This window comes from Parasteatoda tepidariorum, chromosome 7 (assembly GCF_982258835.1).
Source record: "Parasteatoda tepidariorum strain Cologne lab strain chromosome 7, Ptep-v5.0, whole genome shotgun sequence".
NCBI classification, from domain to species: domain Eukaryota; kingdom Metazoa; phylum Arthropoda; class Arachnida; order Araneae; family Theridiidae; genus Parasteatoda; species Parasteatoda tepidariorum.
Window position 1 is genome coordinate 22,817,692 of NC_141761.1, and position 22,305 is coordinate 22,839,996.

The 22,305-nt window shown below is 32.7% G+C and overlaps 1 protein-coding gene across 1 annotated transcript; it reads left to right on the plus strand.

The window, feature by feature from the left end:
* Nucleotides 1–261: 261 nt before the first annotated feature.
* Nucleotides 262–21,920, plus strand: LOC122271617 (uncharacterized). Its single transcript, XM_087168711.1, has 6 exons — nt 262–356; nt 16,535–17,346; nt 17,521–18,204; nt 18,358–19,182; nt 19,246–20,263; nt 21,917–21,920. Exons 1-6 carry the CDS (start codon nt 262–264, stop codon nt 21,918–21,920), a joined length of 3,438 nt encoding a protein of 1,145 aa, XP_087024837.1.
* The last annotated feature ends 385 nt before the right edge of the window (nt 21,921–22,305 follow it).

Consider the following 22,305-nt stretch of genomic DNA (forward strand, 5'->3'; position numbering starts at 1 on the left):
TGGCGAGGAGGTGTTCGTGGGCGAAATACGTCGGGAGTTTGCTCTTGATAGGCCATCCTAGGCGTGATGGCCATTTCATTATGCCCAGCTAAGGTCTGTAGGCATCGGAGCTGAGTCAGACTTCTACCTTTGGTGCTCTGGCCTCTCATCACAGAAGCTGCATCTTTTCCCCTTCCATGAATAAGTCACCTTTGATTCTCATGCTGCATAAAACTACCACTCGCTTTCTCAGTGGTCCCTTAAGATCTTTAAGATAATCGAATGGTTCCTGGTGTTTTCATACCTGCATCACGTGCTACAATGAACAGACGTCCTCTGACCACATCCGTGCTTGCCTGGGACTTACCAGACAAGATGTGACGGACAATCCTGTGATATTATTGGACTTTTTCAGGGTGCGCAAAATCATGGACCTGATTTAGCTCTTGTGATACCACAATAGACAATAGCCTAGCTTTCAAAATTTCTTTTCCAAAAGTGAGAGATTACAAAAAGAAATTTTAAAAGCTGGGAAACATGAAATGCCTATTGTGGCATCACAGCCCTGCTGATCTTGCGAAAGTGCAACTACTACAACGGTCAACAGGCCAACAAACTTGTGCAAACTCATTAAAATGCTTATAATTTTATTAAATATTATAGTAACATGCTTTGGCTCCTTATATTATGTTTAATTTTGAGTAACTGATCATTATTAACCAGTTAATATTGATTATAAACATTTCCCGACTGATTTTTAACTATTAAGTTTTTCCTTGTACGATGTCTTCTGTGTTCACCTTTTTATTTTTAGAGCATTTTTTATAAATACTAGTTAGTAAGCATTGAAAGTTGGTTTTCTACATTTCTAATTGTTATGATAGTCATATGTATCATATACTTAAACTTTACTGTACATTAATGTGTGATTCTATTCAATTTCCTTCATTTCGTAGTAGGTTTTTGAGCATACAAACTTTTGCCATGACTTTAACTTTGTTATTTATTATTATATTATGTTAGGACTCTTTGTATTATATATTATAGACTATATAACTAATAACCAAATTTTGAACAATTATTAGTAATTGAAATCAACATAAATCAATTATGATTATTGTATTGCCCATTTAATTGACGCTAATTATATATTAGTATTTCCTATTTCATCAATATTTCATTAAATTTTATTAAATATATTAAAATTTCTTACTAACATTAATACTATTATATGCAATAACTTGTACTATTGTATGCAATAGATTGATTTTGTCCATATATTGCTTTAATTTTAGACTTAGATTTGGATTTAACCTTCACAAAGTAACTATTACCTTTGCTTTGAAACCAAAATTTTTCAAATATCTCAATTTTTTAAGAAATTTTTGGAGCAACAAATTAGAGCTATACTGAAAAAATTTGACTAGTATTATTTACTAAACTATACCTTTTACATAAAAAATAATTATTAAATGAAAAAATAAAACTTTCGGGGGTAATTTAATCAACCCAATACTAATAATTTGGAATATATCTGACACTTACCAACGCATTCACTAATCATTTACTTATAACTCCCCTAATTTTGAATATTTTGTAAATTTGTTTGAATTTTGTGATATAGAACACTATTTTGTATATTTGCAGACAATAACTTAATATGTACAGTAATTTTTTATGATAACGTTTGACTATATCTCTTTTTATTTTAGACTTCGATTAAATTTAAAAAATCAACCTTTACAAGTTACCATTATCGAGCAATCACCATCAAAATTTTTAAAGTATCTCAATTTTTAAAGAAGTTTAATGAAACTCAATGTTGAACTATATCTCTAAATTTAGACTTATAATGATGACTAAATTATAGACATTAAATTTAAAATATTAACTAAGCTAACAGATCTAAATCTTTGGATTAACTTGAGGCATCAACTATTAATTTTTGAATTGAAAGTTAAACAATCTGGGTGACTCTTTTTGTGAAACTCATTTAATTATAACTTCTTTATTTACCGCCTTATTTCAAGTTTAAAAAAGCAATCGGTTCATTTGGTTTTGATGTTTTAGAATGTGTAATAAAATCTAAAAGTTGAATCAAAACCTTTCCGTAGTTTCGAAGGGCTTTTTGGCAGAATTTATAATTCAGAACTCCAATAATTTTTTTTTTGCAAATTTAATCTTCCCTTAGTAAGGGTGCAATTAAGTTATAAGTAAGCTTATACAAAGTCACTCAATAATAACATAATTAAAATAGAATTCTTTTGAGAATTTTAATAAATGCTTCAAAAATTTAATATTTCTTTAACGATTTTACTCGTGTCTATCTTCTATCGTTGCAGATGCTTTTTGGACATAAATCCGTTAAAAGGATCTAAAGCTTCCTCTGACAAAATGAAAGCCGTCAATTCAAAAATGATTTCTTTAAGGAAGAAGATAGCAGACATTGAATGGAATTTATATTTTTGTACGTAACTTTAATACGGTATTATATTTTATATCTACCTTAGGTATTATATGCCTAATGGTAACTGTGATGTTTCTTATATTATGTTTTTACTCTACGTTCGTTTATGGCACCAGTACTGAAATAAATTTGAATTTTCAATTAACTTTATTCCTTATTGCATTTAGTTCCTCACTAACCATCAAATACAATTCTTAAAGATTTGAAATGTATTTGTATATTTGTGATTTATAAAGTAATAATAATAATATATAAGGCTTCAGTAGTGCTTTAGTATTTTCTCAAGAAAGGATTTTTTTTTAAATAAAGCATAAATGATTCTTTAATTTCAAATAGCTTTATTGGATTGCAAGTATTAATCAGGTATAACATTCATAAAATTTAATGCAATCAAGTGTGTTCATTTTGAAATTATGTACCCGAATTCACAATTAATAACACTTTGAATATGATTTCTGAGACTTATTATTCTGAACACTCATTAAATATCATTGTGTTATTATGACGAAGTTTGCAATTTTTTTCTTATCAATAAGTCATTAAATAAACAATCAAACAAAGTTTATTGCAAAAGTTTCAATACAATTAGTTTAAGGATTTTTCAATTTTATATGTAGGATTTTACTATGGATACAGGTAAAACAAAATAGTTATTAAAAAAATTTCTAATGTAACATGAAGTCAAATTTTTATTTTTTTGAAGAAACTTTTTTTTTCAGTTTAACAAGACAAACCTCATATGAGAAATTTAATAAATTTAACAGGATGAACCTCATTAGAGAAAGTCTATCAATTTAGCATTATTTTTCCGTCCATACTACTAAAAAGGTTTATAAATTTATCAGAATTCCTCTGTCTATAAGCCCGATGGTAATGCAATGTAAGACACTGAAATTTCTTATATTTTGAGAACTTCTAAATTAGTTCCAAACACTGGAATGTATGTTATTTATCCTCCGTGCATTTTAAAGTTCTTACGAAAAGAATCTTCTACATATTAATCAGTAATATTTCTCTTTTCAAAATAAAAAATATTGCTAAAATTTGATGTAATCAAATGAAAGTGCAATCAAAAACACCTCTTATTTTAGATAAAAAGTTTATTAAAGTATTTAGTGAATACTGCTTTTATTATTCATAATATCTTCATAAATATAGTCTTTAATTTATCTGATTTGAAGTTCAATTTTTGGACGAATTTCATTCACATACATTGCAATTCATTCAGATACAATTTTGGCAATCTTTTTCATTTTGACAAAAAAATGCATTAAAAATTTTTTTTGTCAAAATCGTATTTAAATAAATGAAGGATAAATTATATTCCACCCTGTGATTAATAATTATTTTGAAATTTATGGAATAAAGAATTTCAGAGTTTCTCTAATTGCATTTCCATTGGTGTATTGCGGAAAATTTGTGATGCATACAAATAAAGTCGGTATCAATTGAAAGGATTCCCCTCTATGTACTACAGAAAAATTCTGATTTTTTTTCAGAAAAAGTCTATATTAGTTTTTAAAATAAAATAATTTGAAAATGAATGAAAATTTCATTCGAAGTTTAACATTTTCCGAAGTAAATTTAAAAAAATACCTCCGTTAAAAAGTCTTTCTTATCTTGAAGCCAAAGTCAAGCAGCTATAATTCTTTAAATTAAAAATTAAGTGCAGACATCGTTGTTTTTTAATAAGTTCACTACATATGTCTTATGCTTAAGTTAACTTTACTAATTGTACGAATTTAATAAGATTTATAAATTACATTATAAAAGTTTTAAGCTTGATAATTTTTTTTTGTTTCGATCTAAAATTGAAGCCGAGTAATTGCCGTTGACAATCACTTGAATTTCATTTTTTGTTGATGGTTTCACAAAACAATAGCACAAAACGACAAAGTTCTCTCTCTCTCTCTCTCTCTCTCTCTCTCTCTCTATATATATATATATATATATATATATATATATATATATATATATATATATATATATATATATAGATCGATGTAACTTATGTTTATTGGATTTATAATTGTTTGGCCATTTGTATACATTTAGTTCTATAAAATGACTAGATGTTAATTTATTAAGAATGTCGTGTGTTAATGAAAACAAAAGTACATTTGCAAAGTAAATTTAAAAATTTTTTAAATATATTAATATCTCACCATTTTTCTTGTTCTTAATTTTATTTCGATGTTGAACAATATACATATACTTACATGGATGATCCAAAACATTAATCCTTTCAAACTAATAGAAGAATAAATACGGAAAAAGGCAATGAATGTAAATTTTTTTTCTTTCGTTGGTTGTAGATTTTTCTCATTTTATAGGGGAACTTATTACATGTAAAAATGGAATTTTAATAAACTAGAGTAAATAAAAATATGACAAAAAAGCAATTTTTATGAACAGTAAGATTAAAATCAAAAATAAGAGATTTGGAATTGAACAGAAAATTTTATATTTCTTCACAAATGCACAATATGAATAAAATTCAAACCGCTGACATAAATCCCCCTAACCCAACATTAATTCAATAATCTAATATATATAATTCTCTTACCTGGCTCCCAAATTTTGGCTGTATTTCATTTCCGCCGGTGGCAACAGTTTTCATTTTTAAAGAAGTACTTTGTACAACTAAATAAGATTCTTTTCACAACACTTAAATACTTACTTTATTTTCTTCATTCATAGAGAAAACAGTAGGCAAAGAATTCTGTTAGGTTAAAAAACATTTCGCTAAAAAAATAACGAATTCTAAAAGAAATAAAAATAAACAACTTAAAAAATAAAAATGCTGTTGCCAGCCATAGAATTTTTTGAAAGTTAATTTAGCAACATAAATCAAAATCACATAGAAGCGCAACTAGATCAAAATTATGATACCTGAGCCCTTGACGTAACAAATCCTTCAATTCTATAAGTGTTGTATCGCCAAATGCCCAGATAATGTTGAAATGCACAAGTTTAGAATTTTCTACAGTGAAAAGTTTTCGGAACTTCAGTATTCAAAAAAGTATACAAAAGCTAGACGTTAAGAACGTATCCAATGAGCGAGCAAAGCGCGCATTGGATTGCGAAGCAATGCGAAATGAACTGCGAAAGCAGTTCCGGGGTTAGCGAGAGCCAGTGAGCAGGGGGCGAAGCCTCCTAGTATATATATATTGATTTAAAAAGTTTAAAAACAGTGGCTTAAATTAGTGATACTTTTATTGTTTCTTTTTCTATAAAAATTTATTTTAAAATTTATTTAAATAAATTGCTGCATTAGTTTTAAAATTTATTATTGTTGCATTAATTAATTTTAGCTAACAAAATTACTTTCTTTCTTGGTATGTGTTAAATTCCAACACATTTGAAATTACATTTTTAAAAATCGATTGAAAATGCAGATTAAAATAAACATTTAAGTATTTTTTTCTCATAATATGTTGCAGTATCTTTGACATTATCGAATTTTCTACAAAGAAATTTCGTGGAAAAAAAATTCAATGAGTGCATAGATTTTTAAATTTTTTTTTAGCTTAACTTATCTATTTTGATGTGGAATAAAAAATTTATATTTTAATATAAAAATATATAGATTAAATATTTATTTATTTTTTGATGAATGAATACATTTATAAACACAATTTGTTACATTTATTTTGTCATTTTAAAAAATCAAGAGAAAAAAAAAAAGAATTCACAATTTTAAGTTAAAGTTATGGTTTGGTTATTGAAACTTTGTTTTAATAATAGTTAAAGTATTCTTTAAATTCTTTATTTCATCTAGTGTTTATTAAAATAAAGCATAAAATCACAACTTTCAAAGAATAAATCTTAGATAAGTATTATTCATTCACTTTAATCGAGCAGAAGTAAACGAACATATGACAGAAGTCCTAAATTAAAAGGCGTAGAGTGTCAGCTATTCAAATTTACTATATCAACTAACAGTTTGTTTTAAGTGTTGCTAAAAGAGCCTTTTGAGCTAAAACAAACTTTTAGAAAAGCGTCATAATGACGTCATTGCACTGAATTATTATAGTTCATTCATTAAACAAATCACAATGCTTCCGAAAAAAATATTTAAAAAATTCAGTCTCATGCTATTGGTCAAAAAAATTTATTTAGTTGTATATTTTCTGGGAATTAAAAATTAGACTAAATATAATTTTGAACTTTGTGCTCAGCCGAAGTTTAATCATGAAACCCAGTCATTTTTCATGCTTTATCGCAAAATTTAATTAATGAATCAAAAATAATTATATTGCTTCCCTCAGATCAAGATATCCTAATATTAAACATTTCTAATAAATCAATTTCGCGAAACAAATTTGCCAGAATTTCGTACAGTGAACAAAGCTAGTGAATAAAACAGATCTTAGAATAATATATGTGTTTAGCCCACAAACACAATTTAGTAACTGATCCTTCTAGTTCTAGCTTATTCCATATTTCGTAAGCTACTTACAAAGTATCAGAGATAAAAACTTTGGATGAAATACGTGGGGATATTCTTTTTAACAGCAATTAAAAAGGGCATACAAACTGCTAATTTAAATACCAGATAATATTCTCCCATTCATAATTAAGACATCGAATTTATGTCATTTCGCATACATAATAAAGCCAATTAAGCGGCTTTGAATTGGGCGTGTTTTGATGTAACAGTGTGTAAGAAATATAGGTAATAAGGTATTTACAAAACGAGAAAGGGTTTCTTAACTCTGTAATTGAAATCTCTGACTTCAAGGGAAAGTCTGTTTATCAAGCAGGAAATAAATAAGAATGAATTAAAAAAAAAGATCAAGCAATCCCTTGCTCTGTGACCCGAATAGCAAAGAAATGATTTAAAGCAGCAAATATACCATCCATGCCGCATCAATGACACCATTCATAGATAGACGGTCAAAGCAGCCGGCCTTGGCGATCAATGGCCAACCACTAACCACCAATAACCAACTTTCTGTCTCAGGTCTCTATCACGGTCTGCTTAAATTTGATAATACTCAAACGTTTGCATAATATAGAACTTTCTCTTACAAGTCCCATTAATCGAAACAATAGAACATATTTTTCAATATCGTTTTCAAATTATAATGTTTCCTCGAACCTGATGCTATTTACGTCACTTTTGATGCATCTTAAACTTCTAATAATGGGTGAAATTGGAAATCTTTAGTGCGAAACTTAATTTTCTGGTTGTTACACTGAGCCAATTATTTATCACTCTCTAAATATAACTATAGCAGTTCATTGTTAGCTGTTAAATATAGAATTATTTAACAGCTAACAATGATAATTTTAATCAAAAGAAATTGGAAAATAAAAGTCAACGTCTCAAGCACTTTTCAACAAAAATTTATATTTATTTTAAAAGTTTCAATATTTTTATGATTGAAAAGTTACATCCATAATGTAATTTTATAAAAAATGCTTAAGAAGCGGGCTCGTTTCAACCCATTTAGAATTTAACCATTTCACTGTATTTACTACTAGCTGATTCTTCACACGGGTTTGAAAAGAAAAGAAAAGAATCAATAAATCAGTACAGCACAACACTACGAAATTATGCACAAAACTGGAAGACCTATTCTGAGACAATTAATAAAGCTAAAGTTTTGTTTAATTATTATTTACTAGCTGAGTATCCGTTATTCGTACGGGGTGAAAAAATAAACATCAATTAATCAATACTGAACTTCCCTACAAAGTTAGGCACAAAACTGTAAGTCACAAATACCGCCACAAATAATAAAACTAAAATAATTCCAATGTTTTTTTATTTATTTATTCTTATTAGTTGCCCTTCTTGGCGACCTCACATCGTTGGATTAAACAAAATACTTATGCAGTAGTTCATCTCATCGAAACAAAGATTAACTTTATTCAGTGACATCTGGCATAATGCTGTTGCTCAATGCAACTCATGATAGGCTAAATTTACCACAATCAAGCTACTTTCTCCTGTACTTATGTCTTCGAAGAGCCCTAAAAAATGTATAAAATATGTACAGTAATAATGAAGCTTAAATCATCACCGATTTCACTCATTAAATACTTTGTACCTATATAAGAATATATTTATTGTACTTATATAAGAGTATATTTAGTAGCTATTAAAACTGCACCAATTACCTGAATGCCAGTAGCATTTATTACCAAAATTAAGCATCATTATTGTCAGTAAAATTATGGCGACTTTATGCTATTTCCCGTAACGAATAAGCTCATTTTCTCCATTACTGTTGCTCTTTAGTACAGAGCTTTTTTTTATATTTCAATTAGTATCGATTACCACAATTAAGGTGCCCCAGCAGTGGACTGATCGTTAAGACACGGTTTCCAGCAGATCACCGAAGTCAAGCATCACTGGTTGCTGTCAGTGTGCAGGTGGGTGACCACTTGGATCAGTCTGCATAGAGACCGAGGGTGTACGGTATTGGTCCTCGTTAAACTGTTCTACCGTAAAGTGCTCAACTTCGCGTGCAGGTCGAATCACTTGGATCTGTCTGCATAGGGACCGAGGGTGTACGGTATTGGTCCTCGTTAAACTGTTCTACTGTAAAGTGCTCAACTTCGCGTGCAGGTCGTCAGGCTACCGAAGCGGAGGTGTCATCCCCTCTGCAGAGGATCAAAATTGTGATGGCATGTCTTCGGATCATCCTCAGGGATGTTTCCCAAACCGTCGCCAATAGCCCATTTTGCAGCTCTAATTCGAAGTTAATGAACTACAAATTAAATATTTAAAAAAAGACTCCACCCCCTGCTTCTGCTTACCAATCTCCTTACTCGATTTGTAACTTTAACGACATCCTCTCGCTATCATATATTTATTTATTTACTTACTTTATTTATTTATTTCTAATCGTGTGCCCACAAGATTAGAACAAATAAATAAAATAATTAAAATAATTAAATATTAATACCTCAGACTTAGTGAAACATCTTGGTATGAAACATTTTGTAATCAAAAAGATCTCGCTATAATAAAATTTCTTTCTGAAATGTTGCAAAATGAAGAACATTCAAAATCAACTGGAATTTTAAAAACTGAAAGTCCTGTTCTACCTTACAGAAAAATGTTAGCAACAAAAGTTATCAATCAAGTTGTATAGTTGAAGCTACAGCCTGTTTTAATTTGCCCGTAATTGTGAAAATTGAAGTTAATTACATTAATGTAAATAGTGTTCTGAAAATTATCAAAGAAAAATCCTCAAATTTTTTAATTTTTGCGATCATACTAATAACGAGTTGATCCAGAAGACGATGGAACAGTAGGTTAGTTTTCTCTCTTCCACGGCGATCAAGACCAGAACGATTAATTTCTTTGGTGATATTTGTTCTGAAACTTATATGTTTGATATTTAAGATTTAAAAAATAAACTGGAATCAAAATTGCTGACACTCATCAAAGTATGAAATTTTTTCTAAATTAATTGCATAGCTTTTGCGAGAAAAAAGTGTTAGCTTATGTAACAAGTAGCATTAATCACAGTCAAATGCTTAGCTATTTTATTGAAAAACAAGCAAAAAGGTATTAATTTAGCGTATCACGCTAAATTTTAATTTTTAACGCTTACCAAGTGTCAGTTATTGATAAGAAGAGAGTACCCGCACTCATTTGTCATCTCATCTGCAACTCAAAATGTCACTCCGACAAGGTTCTCACGACCTAGAAAAAATAAATGAGTGATAGCTGAGAGTTTTAAAGAATCTATATATATATATATATATATATATATATTTCTCTTACACTGCGACAAAAAAAGCCTCATTACAACTCCCCGAATGGCAACGCTAGGAAATCGACCAATGATTGCCGCGAAAAATGTCACATGCCAAATTTAGCTGAGGTGGCTCAACATATAGCGCTTTTAAAAACGGAAACTGAAATAAACAGAGAGAGCATTGTCAGCTGCGGCAATTTCATACTATTAAGCTCGGCAGAAGTGAATAGTCTTTGCCGATAGATCTCTATTTTAGTATTTTCTCGAGAGCGCTTTTTTTCACGAATTTACATATAACGAATTTATTTGACGATTTTTTATTTATATCACCGATTTACTTGTTTTATTACTGTTATTAGTTATTCATCGAAAAATGAGTCTCAGTCGTGCTGTTACGCTTTAAGATTTTATACTATAGCACATTTCTAATAGGTTTAACGAATTACATGCCATTTATTTGAATACAAATTTATTTTAATGACTTAGTATTTACTAAAAATATGTATTTTTTTTTTAAAAAAAGTTGTTATATGGATTTGAATGATTGTTTTGAATTTTTAGAATTTTGTGCATGTACCTAAGTTAGTAGCGGGGGAAGCGAGCTTGGTTTGCGAAGCAAACCAAATAAGATTGCGTAGCAATTTTCCGGGGTTGACGAGAGTTAGCGAGCAGGGGGCACAGCCCACTAGTTTATCTTTAATTTGTGAATCACGAAACTATTCCAGAGCTACTTTTTTGCACCCATGTGCATTTCCTTTAAATTAAATATTCATTGGTAGCTTAATACATTTATCTCACTTTTGCTAAAACTTTAAAAAATTTTCCAGACCTCGGGAATCCTGCTCCGATAAGCATCAACAGCCTGATTCGATCACGACAAGCTGTCGTGTGCAAAGTAAGCCTGAAGCGAGAAAGTTGAATTTATTCAAGAGATTTAGGGAAAGAAGGCAACGAAAGTCAAAACAAAAGAGAATCAGAGGAAACTGAATTTAGACAACTTGTTTGGCGTATTGTAGAAAAGAAATGAAATAAAAATCTAACTTATTTAAAGAGCTTTATATCGTACTGAACCTAAGAATCTGAATGATATGCCAGTCTGGAATTCTCCCGTTCGTATTTCACGTGTTTTAACTTTCCTCAAATATAAAAAGTGAACTCTTCCGCTAAGTTTTCCCACCAATTGTCGACTGGTCGTGATTGAACAATACCTAACGAGTGAGACCAATTGGCATGTAACCACTTAAACTGGCATATTTTCAGCATGAAATCACCTTGTATGAGAAGCTTATAACCCCAAATTTTAATTTTTTTTTATTGTTTATTATTATTTTCTTATTTATTAACTAGTTGAATACCCGTTCTTCGTACGAGGTAAATAAAAAATAAAATAATCAATAATAATAATAATGACCAAAACTACGAAAGACTTATTACGACACAATAAAAAAAAATAGTGCGTGGAGTCCCTCCGTGCGGAGGGACTTCAAACTTCAACTTCGCAACTTGCGACGTTAGTTGTAGAAGAATCAGCAGTCGTAGAAGGATCACTAGTTCTATTCAATGACTCTTTTTTCTGCTCCGCTCGCTTCCGTGCTCTGTAATCACGGTAATATTGTGCATTTTTCCCTCGTGGACCTCTTGAACCAGTGGAAGTGCTTGTAGTTGCTTCATCGTCTCGCTCTGGAAAATGTATTTGTATTGATAATGTATGTGAATGCGTCATAATGTAATTTCAGAAGAGAAAACCTAACAATCAATTGATAATCACAAGAGACGTACCTTGACATAACCTTAAATCCATCGCATTATCCGTGGGATTGTTTTCACTCATTTTTTACAATTGTTATCCACTCTAACACACTCTAAATGTCACTCCGACAAGGTTCTCACGACCTAGAAAAAATAAATGAGTGATAGCTGAGAGTTTTAAAGAATCTATATATATATATATATATATATATATATATATATATATATATATATATTTCTCTTACACTGCGACAAAAAAAGCCTCATTACAACTCCCCGAATGGCAACGCTAGGAAATCGACCAATGATTGCCGCGAAAAATGTCACATGCCAAATTTAGCTGAGGTGGCTCAACATATAGCGCTTTTAAAAACGGAAACTGAAATAAACAGAGAGAGCATTGTCAGCTGCGGCAATTTCATACTATTAAGCTCGGCAGAAGTGAATAGTCTTTGCCGATAGATCTCTATTTTAGTATTTTCTCGAGAGCGCTTTTTTTCACGAATTTACATATAACGAATTTATTTGACGATTTTTTATTTATATCACCGATTTACTTGTTTTATTACTGTTATTAGTTATTCATCGAAAAATGAGTCTCAGTCGTGCTGTTACGCTTTAAGATTTTATACTATAGCACATTTCTAATAGGTTTAACGAATTACATGCCATTTATTTGAATACAAATTTATTTTAATGACTTAGTATTTACTAAAAATATGTATTTTTTTTTTAAAAAAAGTTGTTATATGGATTTGAATGATTGTTTTGAATTTTTAGAATTTTGTGCATGTACCTAAGTTAGTAGCGGGGGAAGCGAGCTTGGTTTGCGAAGCAAACCAAATAAGATTGCGTAGCAATTTTCCGGGGTTGACGAGAGTTAGCGAGCAGGGGGCACAGCCCACTAGTTTATCTTTAATTTGTGAATCACGAAACTATTCCAGAGCTACTTTTTTGCACCCATGTGCATTTCCTTTAAATTAAATATTCATTGGTAGCTTAATACATTTATCTCACTTTTGCTAAAACTTTAAAAAATTTTCCAGACCTCGGGAATCCTGCTCCGATAAGCATCAACAGCCTGATTCGATCACGACAAGCTGTCGTGTGCAAAGTAAGCCTGAAGCGAGAAAGTTGAATTTATTCAAGAGATTTAGGGAAAGAAGGCAACGAAAGTCAAAACAAAAGAGAATCAGAGGAAACTGAATTTAGACAACTTGTTTGGCGTATTGTAGAAAAGAAATGAAATAAAAATCTAACTTATTTAAAGAGCTTTATATCGTACTGAACCTAAGAATCTGAATGATATGCCAGTCTGGAATTCTCCCGTTCGTATTTCACGTGTTTTAACTTTCCTCAAATATAAAAAGTGAACTCTTCCGCTAAGTTTTCCCACCAATTGTCGACTGGTCGTGATTGAACAATACCTAACGAGTGAGACCAATTGGCATGTAACCACTTAAACTGGCATATTTTCAGCATGAAATCACCTTGTATGAGAAGCTTATAACCCCAAATTTTAATTTTTTTTTATTGTTTATTATTATTTTCTTATTTATTAACTAGTTGAATACCCGTTCTTCGTACGAGGTAAATAAAAAATAAAATAATCAATAATAATAATAATGACCAAAACTACGAAAGACTTATTACGACACAATAAAAAAAAGTAGTGCGTGGAGTCCCTCCGTGCGGAGGGACTTCAAACTTCAACTTCGCAACTTGCGACGTTAGTTGTAGAAGAATCAGCAGTCGTAGAAGGATCACTAGTTCTATTCAATGACTCTTTTTTCTGCTCCGCTCGCTTCCGTGCTCTGTAATCACGGTAATATTGTGCATTTTTCCCTCGTGGACCTCTTGAACCAGTGGAAGTGCTTGTAGTTGCTTCATCGTCTCGCTCTGGAAAATGTATTTGTATTGATAATGTATGTGAATGCGTCATAATGTAATTTCAGAAGAGAAAACCTAACAATCAATTGATAATCACAAGAGACGTACCTTGACATAACCTTAAATCCATCGCATTATCCGTGGGATTGTTTTCACTCATTTTTTACAATTGTTATCCACTAAATTTGAAAATAAAAAATACTACCCTATTAAAATATGTGTATCAAAGCAAACTAAATAAATATTTATAGAAAAACAATACTCTTATGACTTTTATTATTTTTATGCTTGTGAGAACCAAAACAATATGGAAATGAATGAGGGAAAACTGGATCCTACCACGTGATTTCCCTGCCAATAAAAATGTAGAGTTAAACGTTTAACGCAACCTTGTTGGAAGTCGCATAAGAAGTATAACTTCAATAATAAAAAAATCATTTTGATTATTTCTTTATTTATTATTACTAGTGGGCTGTCCCCCTACTCGCTAACGCTCGCCAACCCCCGAAAATTGCTACGCAATCTTATATGGTTTGCTTCGCAAATCAAGCTCACTTCGCTCGCTACTAACTTAGGTACATTGCAAATGCACAAAATTCTAAGAATTCAAAACACTCATTCAAATCCATATAGTACAAACTTTTTTTTTAAATAAAAATTACATCTTTTTAGTAAATACAAATTCATTAAAATAAATTTGAATTCAAATAAATGACATATAATTCGTTAAACCTACTAGAAATGTGCTATAGTATAATTCGTAATCTAAATCAAAAATCGTCAAATAAATTCGCAATATATAAATTCGTGAAAAAAAGCGCTTTCGACAAAATACTAAAATAGAGATCTATCGACAAAGACTTCTCACTTCTGCCTAGCTTAATAGTATGAGATTGCCGCAGCTGATGTTCCCTGGCTATTTCAGTTTCCGTTTTTAAGAGCGCTATATGTTGAGCCACCTCAGCTAGATTTGGCATGTGACATTTTTAGTGGCAATCATTGGTCGATTCACCGTGTAAGAGAAATAGTAACGTAAACAAAGCAAAGCAAACGTTGCCACCGGCGGAAAAGAAATACAGCCAAAATTTGGGAGCCACGTAAGAGAATTATACATATTAGATAATCAACGTCCCTAGCAGCAAAATAACTTGGGAACTCATTGGGCCAATATTCACCAATCTTGGCTCAGCAAGGTTTTAAAGGGCCAATATTGGACAGATATAGAAATGCTCGATTCACCCGATATTTTATAGCCACTATTTATCTGATGTTTATCCTATGCAGATTTGTTAAGTTCACCCGATATTCTATAGTCACTATTCAGCCAAAGTTTACCCTATGTTGAGGTTTGAGTTCGAGATTAGATATAGTTTTGAGTTTCCTGTGCTGGCAACATCTTATTGTTTTTATATTCTTTTTGGATGTAAATAAAAGGTTAAGTTTTCAGTTTGTTCTACGTGACTTTCAGTCTGATTTGCTCTCAACAAAATCCAACATTTGGTGCCGAAATAATTCGGTAAGTCATACTGAACCTTTTATAATTACTTTCGTCAAAAATCTGAATTGGAATGGCTACCGGTAGTGAAAAACTTGTAATATTTAAACGCAAACGAACAACGCTACGTACCGCCATTACGAAACTAACGACGAAATTGAACGATGCTGCTAGTACACAAACTGAAAAAGAATACAACATTGAACGTTTACAAGATAAAATAAAAGAATTAACCTTGGTAGACGATGAAATACATAATTTTTTAAATGATGAAGAATATCAGGAAGACATAATAGAATGCGAAAGATACACAGAATATGCTCATTTGGCGTTATTTAATTTCAAAAGAACAGCGAATCGGAACACGAATTCAATTTCTGAAACATCGCCAACAGCTGCGAATATAAATAATTTTTCAGCTTCGCCTTCAAATGTTACAGTAAAGTTGCCTACAATAAAAATAAATACGTTTTACGGCGAAATTGAAGAATTCCATAGTTTTTGGGAGCGTTTCGAAAACTGTATCGACAAAAACGAAAGTTTATCGCTGATTGACAAGCATGTTTTTTTGCGGGGATATTTAGATGGAGAAGCAAAACGAATAGTTGATGGAATTAATATAACTGCAGAAACATATGCAACAACAAAGAATATTTTGAAATCGAAATATGGCGATAAAGATAAAATAATACAGGCTCATCTCGATTATTTAGAAAACCTAAAACCTGTCAAAAATCACTCTCCAGCAGCAATAAATGAGTTATATATTGATTGTAATCGAAGAATACAGGCTTTAGAAGCTTTAGGAGAAAAAACTCAATCATACGGAAGAATTTTGGCTCCTAAAATACTTCGTGCTTTTCCTCATGAAATCTGTCGTAACTGGATTGTACACGCCAAACGTGAAAATTTTGGTGAAAGCGATATTTCAAAATTAATGAAATTTTTATCAGAAGAGGTCGAGGGATCAATTACTGCAAGTAATATTAAAGGTTCACTTGCTCCAGACTATCCTATTAAATCCTCCTTAGAAAATTTTAGCGTGAACTCTAAATCAGTTACCAAAAGTAAAATAATGTCACCATTTTGTCCTTTCTGTGAAACTGTCGGACATTGGCCTCAACAGTGCAATGTTGTAACGGACATAGACGCGCGCATACAGAAATTGAAGACTAGTAATAGATGTTTTTTGTGCACTAACCGAGGACATACCAAAAACATTTGCCCTCGTAGAGAAAAATTTGTCTGTTCCAAATGCAAGAGAAAACACCATACATCAATATGCAAACCTCTAACCAATGAGCAGCCTGTGGCTACATCTACAAACAAAATTGATGTATCGCCTTCCAATTTCGTTCATTTGCAAACTGCACGAGTTTTCATAACTGGGCCCACTGGCATTACAAAATTGACACGTTGTCTATTGGATGGTGGAAGTCAATCTAGTTTCGTTTCTTCTAATCTTGTGGATACTTTAAAACTTCCAGTAATTTCAACCAGACATTTGGACATTCAAGCCTTCGAATCCCCAGCTAATGTTGGCTACATGCGAAGACAAGTCAAATTTCAGTTATCAAGTATCTGGGACAAATCTAAAGTTAATGTTACTGCATTTGAAAGCTCCAACAAATATGCATCACACCTACCTTCATCAACGGATCTTTCACTCTTTGCTAAAAACAAGCGAATGAAACTTGCTGATCCAGATGATTCATTGTCGAACTTACCAATTGAGATTTTAATCGGTGCAGATTACTACTGGATTGTTATGAACTCTGAAGCTCCAGTCAGGTTGTCGGATTCTCTGGCCTTGGTCCCATCAAGTTTTGGTTGGGTACTTAGTGGAACTCGATCACACGCAACAGTTTCCTTCATTTCAACGGTTCATAATGTTGATGTGGATACTTCAACTCAGGAATTAGATAATTTGGTACGAAATTTCTGGAACTTAGAGAGCATTGGCATACAACCAACACAAGGAAAAATAAGTCCTCACAACTCTGAACTCTTAACGAACTTTCATCAATCTTTTGAAATCATCGATGGTAGAAGAGTTGTAAAATTGCCTTGGAAACCAGAAGTTCAACTTTCGTCGAACAATTATGAAGTCGCAATTCAACGATTTAAATCTTTAACAAGGAAAATGCATGCAAATTCAGAATTCAAAGAAAAATATATTGAGCACATGCAAGATTACATTGATAAAAAACACGTTGAAGTTGTCTCAGAAACACATAATGAAGAACGTTTATATTATTTGCCCCATCATGCTGTAAAGAAAATCACAAATGGAGAAACTAAGTGGCGTATAGTTTTTGATGCATCTTCACATTCTCCAGGTCACCCATCTTTGAACGACGCTCTTGAAGTAGGACCAAATCTTCTTCCCGATATCTTAGCCACATTGTTGAGATTTCGACTTTCTGAAATAGCAATCACTAGTGATGGGCGACAAGCATTTCTGCAGCTGAGTCTAGCAGAAAAGGACAGAGATGCAACACGATTTATTTGGTATAATACTACATATACTCCTGATGGGAAACTCTGCACTGAAGATAAAATTGTAACCTATCGATTCACACGTCTTCCATTTGGACTCGTCTCTAGTCCATTTTTATTAGCAGCTTCTCTTCGTGAATTAGCTACAAAACACAAACAAGCATATCCTACAGCTACTAGACACATTGAGAATAACATCTACATGGATGATTTTGTTACGGGAACGTCTACGGATACTGAAGCTCTGATTCTTTACCAAGAACTGCAGCAACTTACATCACTTATTAGCCTACCATTAGACAAATGGACTACAAATTCTAAGATTTTGAAAGATATGTGGAAACAAGAAAACGTCTCGTTTAAGGACATTACGCAAGTCTTGGGTGTTAAATGGGATACTAACAGTGATGTTTTTCAAATTGATGTGCAGACAAAAATTGTTCAAGCATGTAAAGAACCAGTAACAAAACGCTTACTACTGAAGTTGATGTCAAAGTTTTACGATCCTCTAGGCTTGTTTGCTCCAGTTACAGTAGTTGTGAAAATATTATTTCAAGATACATGGCTTAGTGGTATTCAGTGGGATGAACTATTACCTCCATCTGTAGCACAGCAGTGGCACAAGTGGATAAATGAATTACACTATCTGAATGAAATATGTATCCCAAGATGGATTGGCTTTTCCGAAAATTCCGACGTTACCATACATGTGTTTTGCGACGCTTCGGAACGTGCATATGGTGCTTGCTTGTACGCGCGTCACGCAGATGATATTTCTACAGAGATCCATCTCATTTGCAGTCGAAATAAACTAGCCCCAATCAAAAGGGTCACCCTTCCGAGACTTGAATTGTTAGCTGCACTACTAGGAGCTCGCCTACTCCGATACTTTTGCAGGGAAACGAACATGAATTCCCACACTGCCATACTATGGAGCGATTCTACTGTAGCTTTAAGTTGGATAAAGGGAAATCCTAACCAGTGGAAAACATTTGTTTGCAACAGAACAACAGAAATCCTTCAAAACACTACTTCAGCACAATGGCGCCACTGTCCCGGTACAGATAACCCAGCGGATCATCTTACTCGTGGTACCTTTCCACCACAGTTATCAATTTTAGAATCTTGGTGGCATGGTCCGAAATGGCTAAAACATGATCCAGAAACTTGGCCTATCAAAGTTTTATCTACACGTACACAACCTTTAGTTGAAGCTGAATCACGAAAAACCAAATTTCAATCCTCCTACGTTGCAACTACAGAACCCATCATAGATATATCTCGTTATAGTTCTTATACGAAACTTCTTCGTGTAACTGCCTGGATACTACGTTTTGTATACAACTGTAGGACTCAGCAACGCATAACTCATGAACTGAATTGTAATGAAATAGAGAAAGCTAAAAACTATTGGATACAAACTGTACAGAATCAATGTTTCTCAGCTGAAATAAATGCCTTAAAAGCTGAACGTCCCCTGCCGAAAAAATCCAAAATTTCCTGTTTCAATCCCTTTCTCGAAGATAATTATTTACGCCTTGGGGGAAGGCTGCAATTTTCAAACACTTCTTCTGACACTCGACACCCTTTATTGCTCGATGGTAAACACTATTTTGTCCACCTTTTGATCCAGCATACACACATACGACTTCACCATTTAGGTGTGCGTATAATCCTGTCCGAGTTACGTTCAACCTTTTGGATTTTAAGAGGACGTCAAGCTATAAAGCAAGTTATTCACAAATGCCTACCTTGCAAGCTATTCAAAGCGAAATGCGGAAAACAAATCGAAGCTCCTTTACCTCCTGAAAGAGTTGTACCTTCTGCTCCATTTACTACCACAGGAATTGATTTTGCTGGACCCGTGAATATTCGATGTTTGAAATCAAGAGACACAGCCTACATAACACTATTTACTTGTGCAACAACACGTGCATTACACATCGAACTTGTGTCGGATCTTACTACAGACAAATTTCTTTTGGCACTACAACGTTTTGTTGGCCGCAGAGGACTCCCAAACACAATCTATACCGACAATGCTACCACTTTTCAGGCAGCAAATAATGACTTGATTCTGCTATGGCAAGTTCTGTCATCAGCTAAAACTCAGCAATACTATGCCCAAAATGGCATAACTTGGAAATTTATCGCCCCACGAGCGGCTTGGTGGGGAGGCTGGTGGGAACGCCTAATCGGAGTTGTCAAGCGATGTTTACGAAAGGTACTCGGACGAGCACTTCTTGACGAGGAAGGTCTGTCCACGGCCCTCATTGGAATAGAAGCCGCTCTGAACAGCCGACCATTGATATACGAAGATGACAGTTCCACAGCCTTAACACCAAGCCATTTCTTGACAGGACGGAAACTAACGGCCATTCCATCCAGCCCAAATAACAACACAAAGCTAAGAAAATTCTACAAGCAGCAGCAGGACTTACTCGACTGCTTTTGGAAAAAATGGTCTAAGGAATATTTGCTTCAATTGCGGTCATTTCATCAAGTTCGTAATCAGGACAATATCATTAACATCCGAATTGGCGATATTGTACTTCTACAAGAAGATGTCCGACCACGTCACATGTGGAAGAAAGCTAGAGTGGTGAACTTGCATGAAGGACGAGATGGAAAAATAAGATCCTGTGAGCTGAGAGTTAATGGTCACAATATAACCCGTCCGGTAGCTCTGGTCATCCCCCTCGAGGTCGACCAGGGTGGGGAGGATGTTGAGGTTTGAGTTCGAGATTAGATATAGTTTTGAGTTTCCTGTGCTGGCAACATCTTATTGTTTTTATATTCTTTTTGGATGTAAATAAAAAGTTAAGTTTTCAGTTTGTTCTACGTGACTTTCAGTCTGATTTGCTCTCAACAAAATCCAACACCCTATATAGAATTGTCCAATTGATCCGATATTTTATTGCCCTTATTTCCGCCAATATCAGCCCCATACAGATTTGTTAAGTTCACCCGATATATTATAGCCGTTATTCAGCCTATGTCGGTTCGATATAGAAGTGTCCAGCTCAACCGATGTTTTACAGCCGTTATTTAGCCAATGTAAACTCTATTTGAAATTGTTCGATTGATCCGATATTTTAGAGCCATTACTCAACCACTATAGGCTATATATTAAATTATACGATTCACCCGATATTTTAAAGACGTTATTCATCCAATATAGACCCTGTGTAAAATTGGCTGATTAACCCGATATTTTATAGCAGTTAAATAAAACCTAAAAAGTAAATAATGAACGCTTTTCTCAATCTGTTTTTTAACATCCTGCAATATCAAGAATTCTACGCCAAATCACACCGTATTGCCTCTAAAAGACGTATAATGAGTAAAAGCAATTTTTCCTTTTTAAAATACTTACTTATCCTCTACGTGCCTTTAGGCACTTAAGGCCTCTAGCATATCCCTCCAACGCCTCCTGTCTATAGCAATAGATCTTGCTTCCTCCCAGCCAGATATTCTACATTCTCTTAATTCGCCCAAAAACATGCGGTGGATGGTAAGTCTGGGTCTTCCTCTTGTTCTTTTACCATCAGGTTCTCATGTAAGCGCAACAGGTGTAATTTTTTCTTTGGGCATTCTAAGGATATGTCCGAGCCAGCTCCATCTTCGTTTTTTAATTTCATCTTCTATTGTTTTTATTTTAGCTTTCTTTAATAGATTTTGACTTGATACTTTGTAAGGTTAGAAAATTTTAAAAATAAATCTTAAACATTTGTTTTGAAAGGTTTCTAATTTTCGTATTTCGATCTTAGTCTTTTTCCAGGTTTCGGCGCCATATAATAGTACTGCTCTAACAATAGCTTTGTAAATAACTATTTTTGTCTTTATTTCAATATTTGACTGTCTCCAAAATTTATGTAATCACTTGAAACAAGTTCTTGCTTTGATTATTCTCTTTCTAATATCTTCACTACTTCTACCCTTTTTTTTACCTACAATAGAACCTAAATAGCTAAATGACTCTATGTCATCTATTTCGTGATTTTCGATTTTAATTTCGCCATTTTTCTTTTGATTTATTCTCATTACTTTAGTTTTCTTCTTGTTTATAAATAAACCTACACTATTTGAATATTTGTTGAATTTGTCTGTTTTAAGCTGAAGGTCTGTACTTTTGGATGAAATAAGAACGATGTCATCAGCAAAATCAAGATCCTCTAAAGTAGTTGTGAAATTTCCACCTCATTCCTCTTTTTTCATCTTTCAAGCTGTTTCGCATAATCCAGTCTATCACCAGTATAAATAAAAATCCTGCTAAAACACATCCCTGTCTCACGCCAGTTTTTACCAAAAAGAATTCACTTAATTCTCCATTTACATCGATACATGCTTTGCTGTTATCATACATATGTCTGATTATGCTAATATATTTCTCTGGTATAGTAATAAAATATCCCATAATTTCTCTCTCTTAACTGAATCAATGGCTTTGCAGAAATCAATAAAGTTTAAATACGAAGAGGTGTTAAATTCTAAGCTTTGCTCAA

Bases quoted from the DNA above. Each gene is read 5' to 3' on its own strand.
- LOC122271617 (XM_087168711.1), top strand. From the start codon at position 262: ATGGTTCCTGGTGTTTTCATACCTGCATCACGTGCTACAATGAACAGA. The intron at 357-16,534 runs GTGACGGACAAT...TTGCCCTCGTAG, and splicing joins TGGGACTTACCAGACAAGAT to AGAAAAATTTGTCTGTTCCA. The intron at 17,347-17,520 runs GTAGAAGAGTTG...AACACGTTGAAG, and splicing joins ATCTTTTGAAATCATCGATG to TTGTCTCAGAAACACATAAT.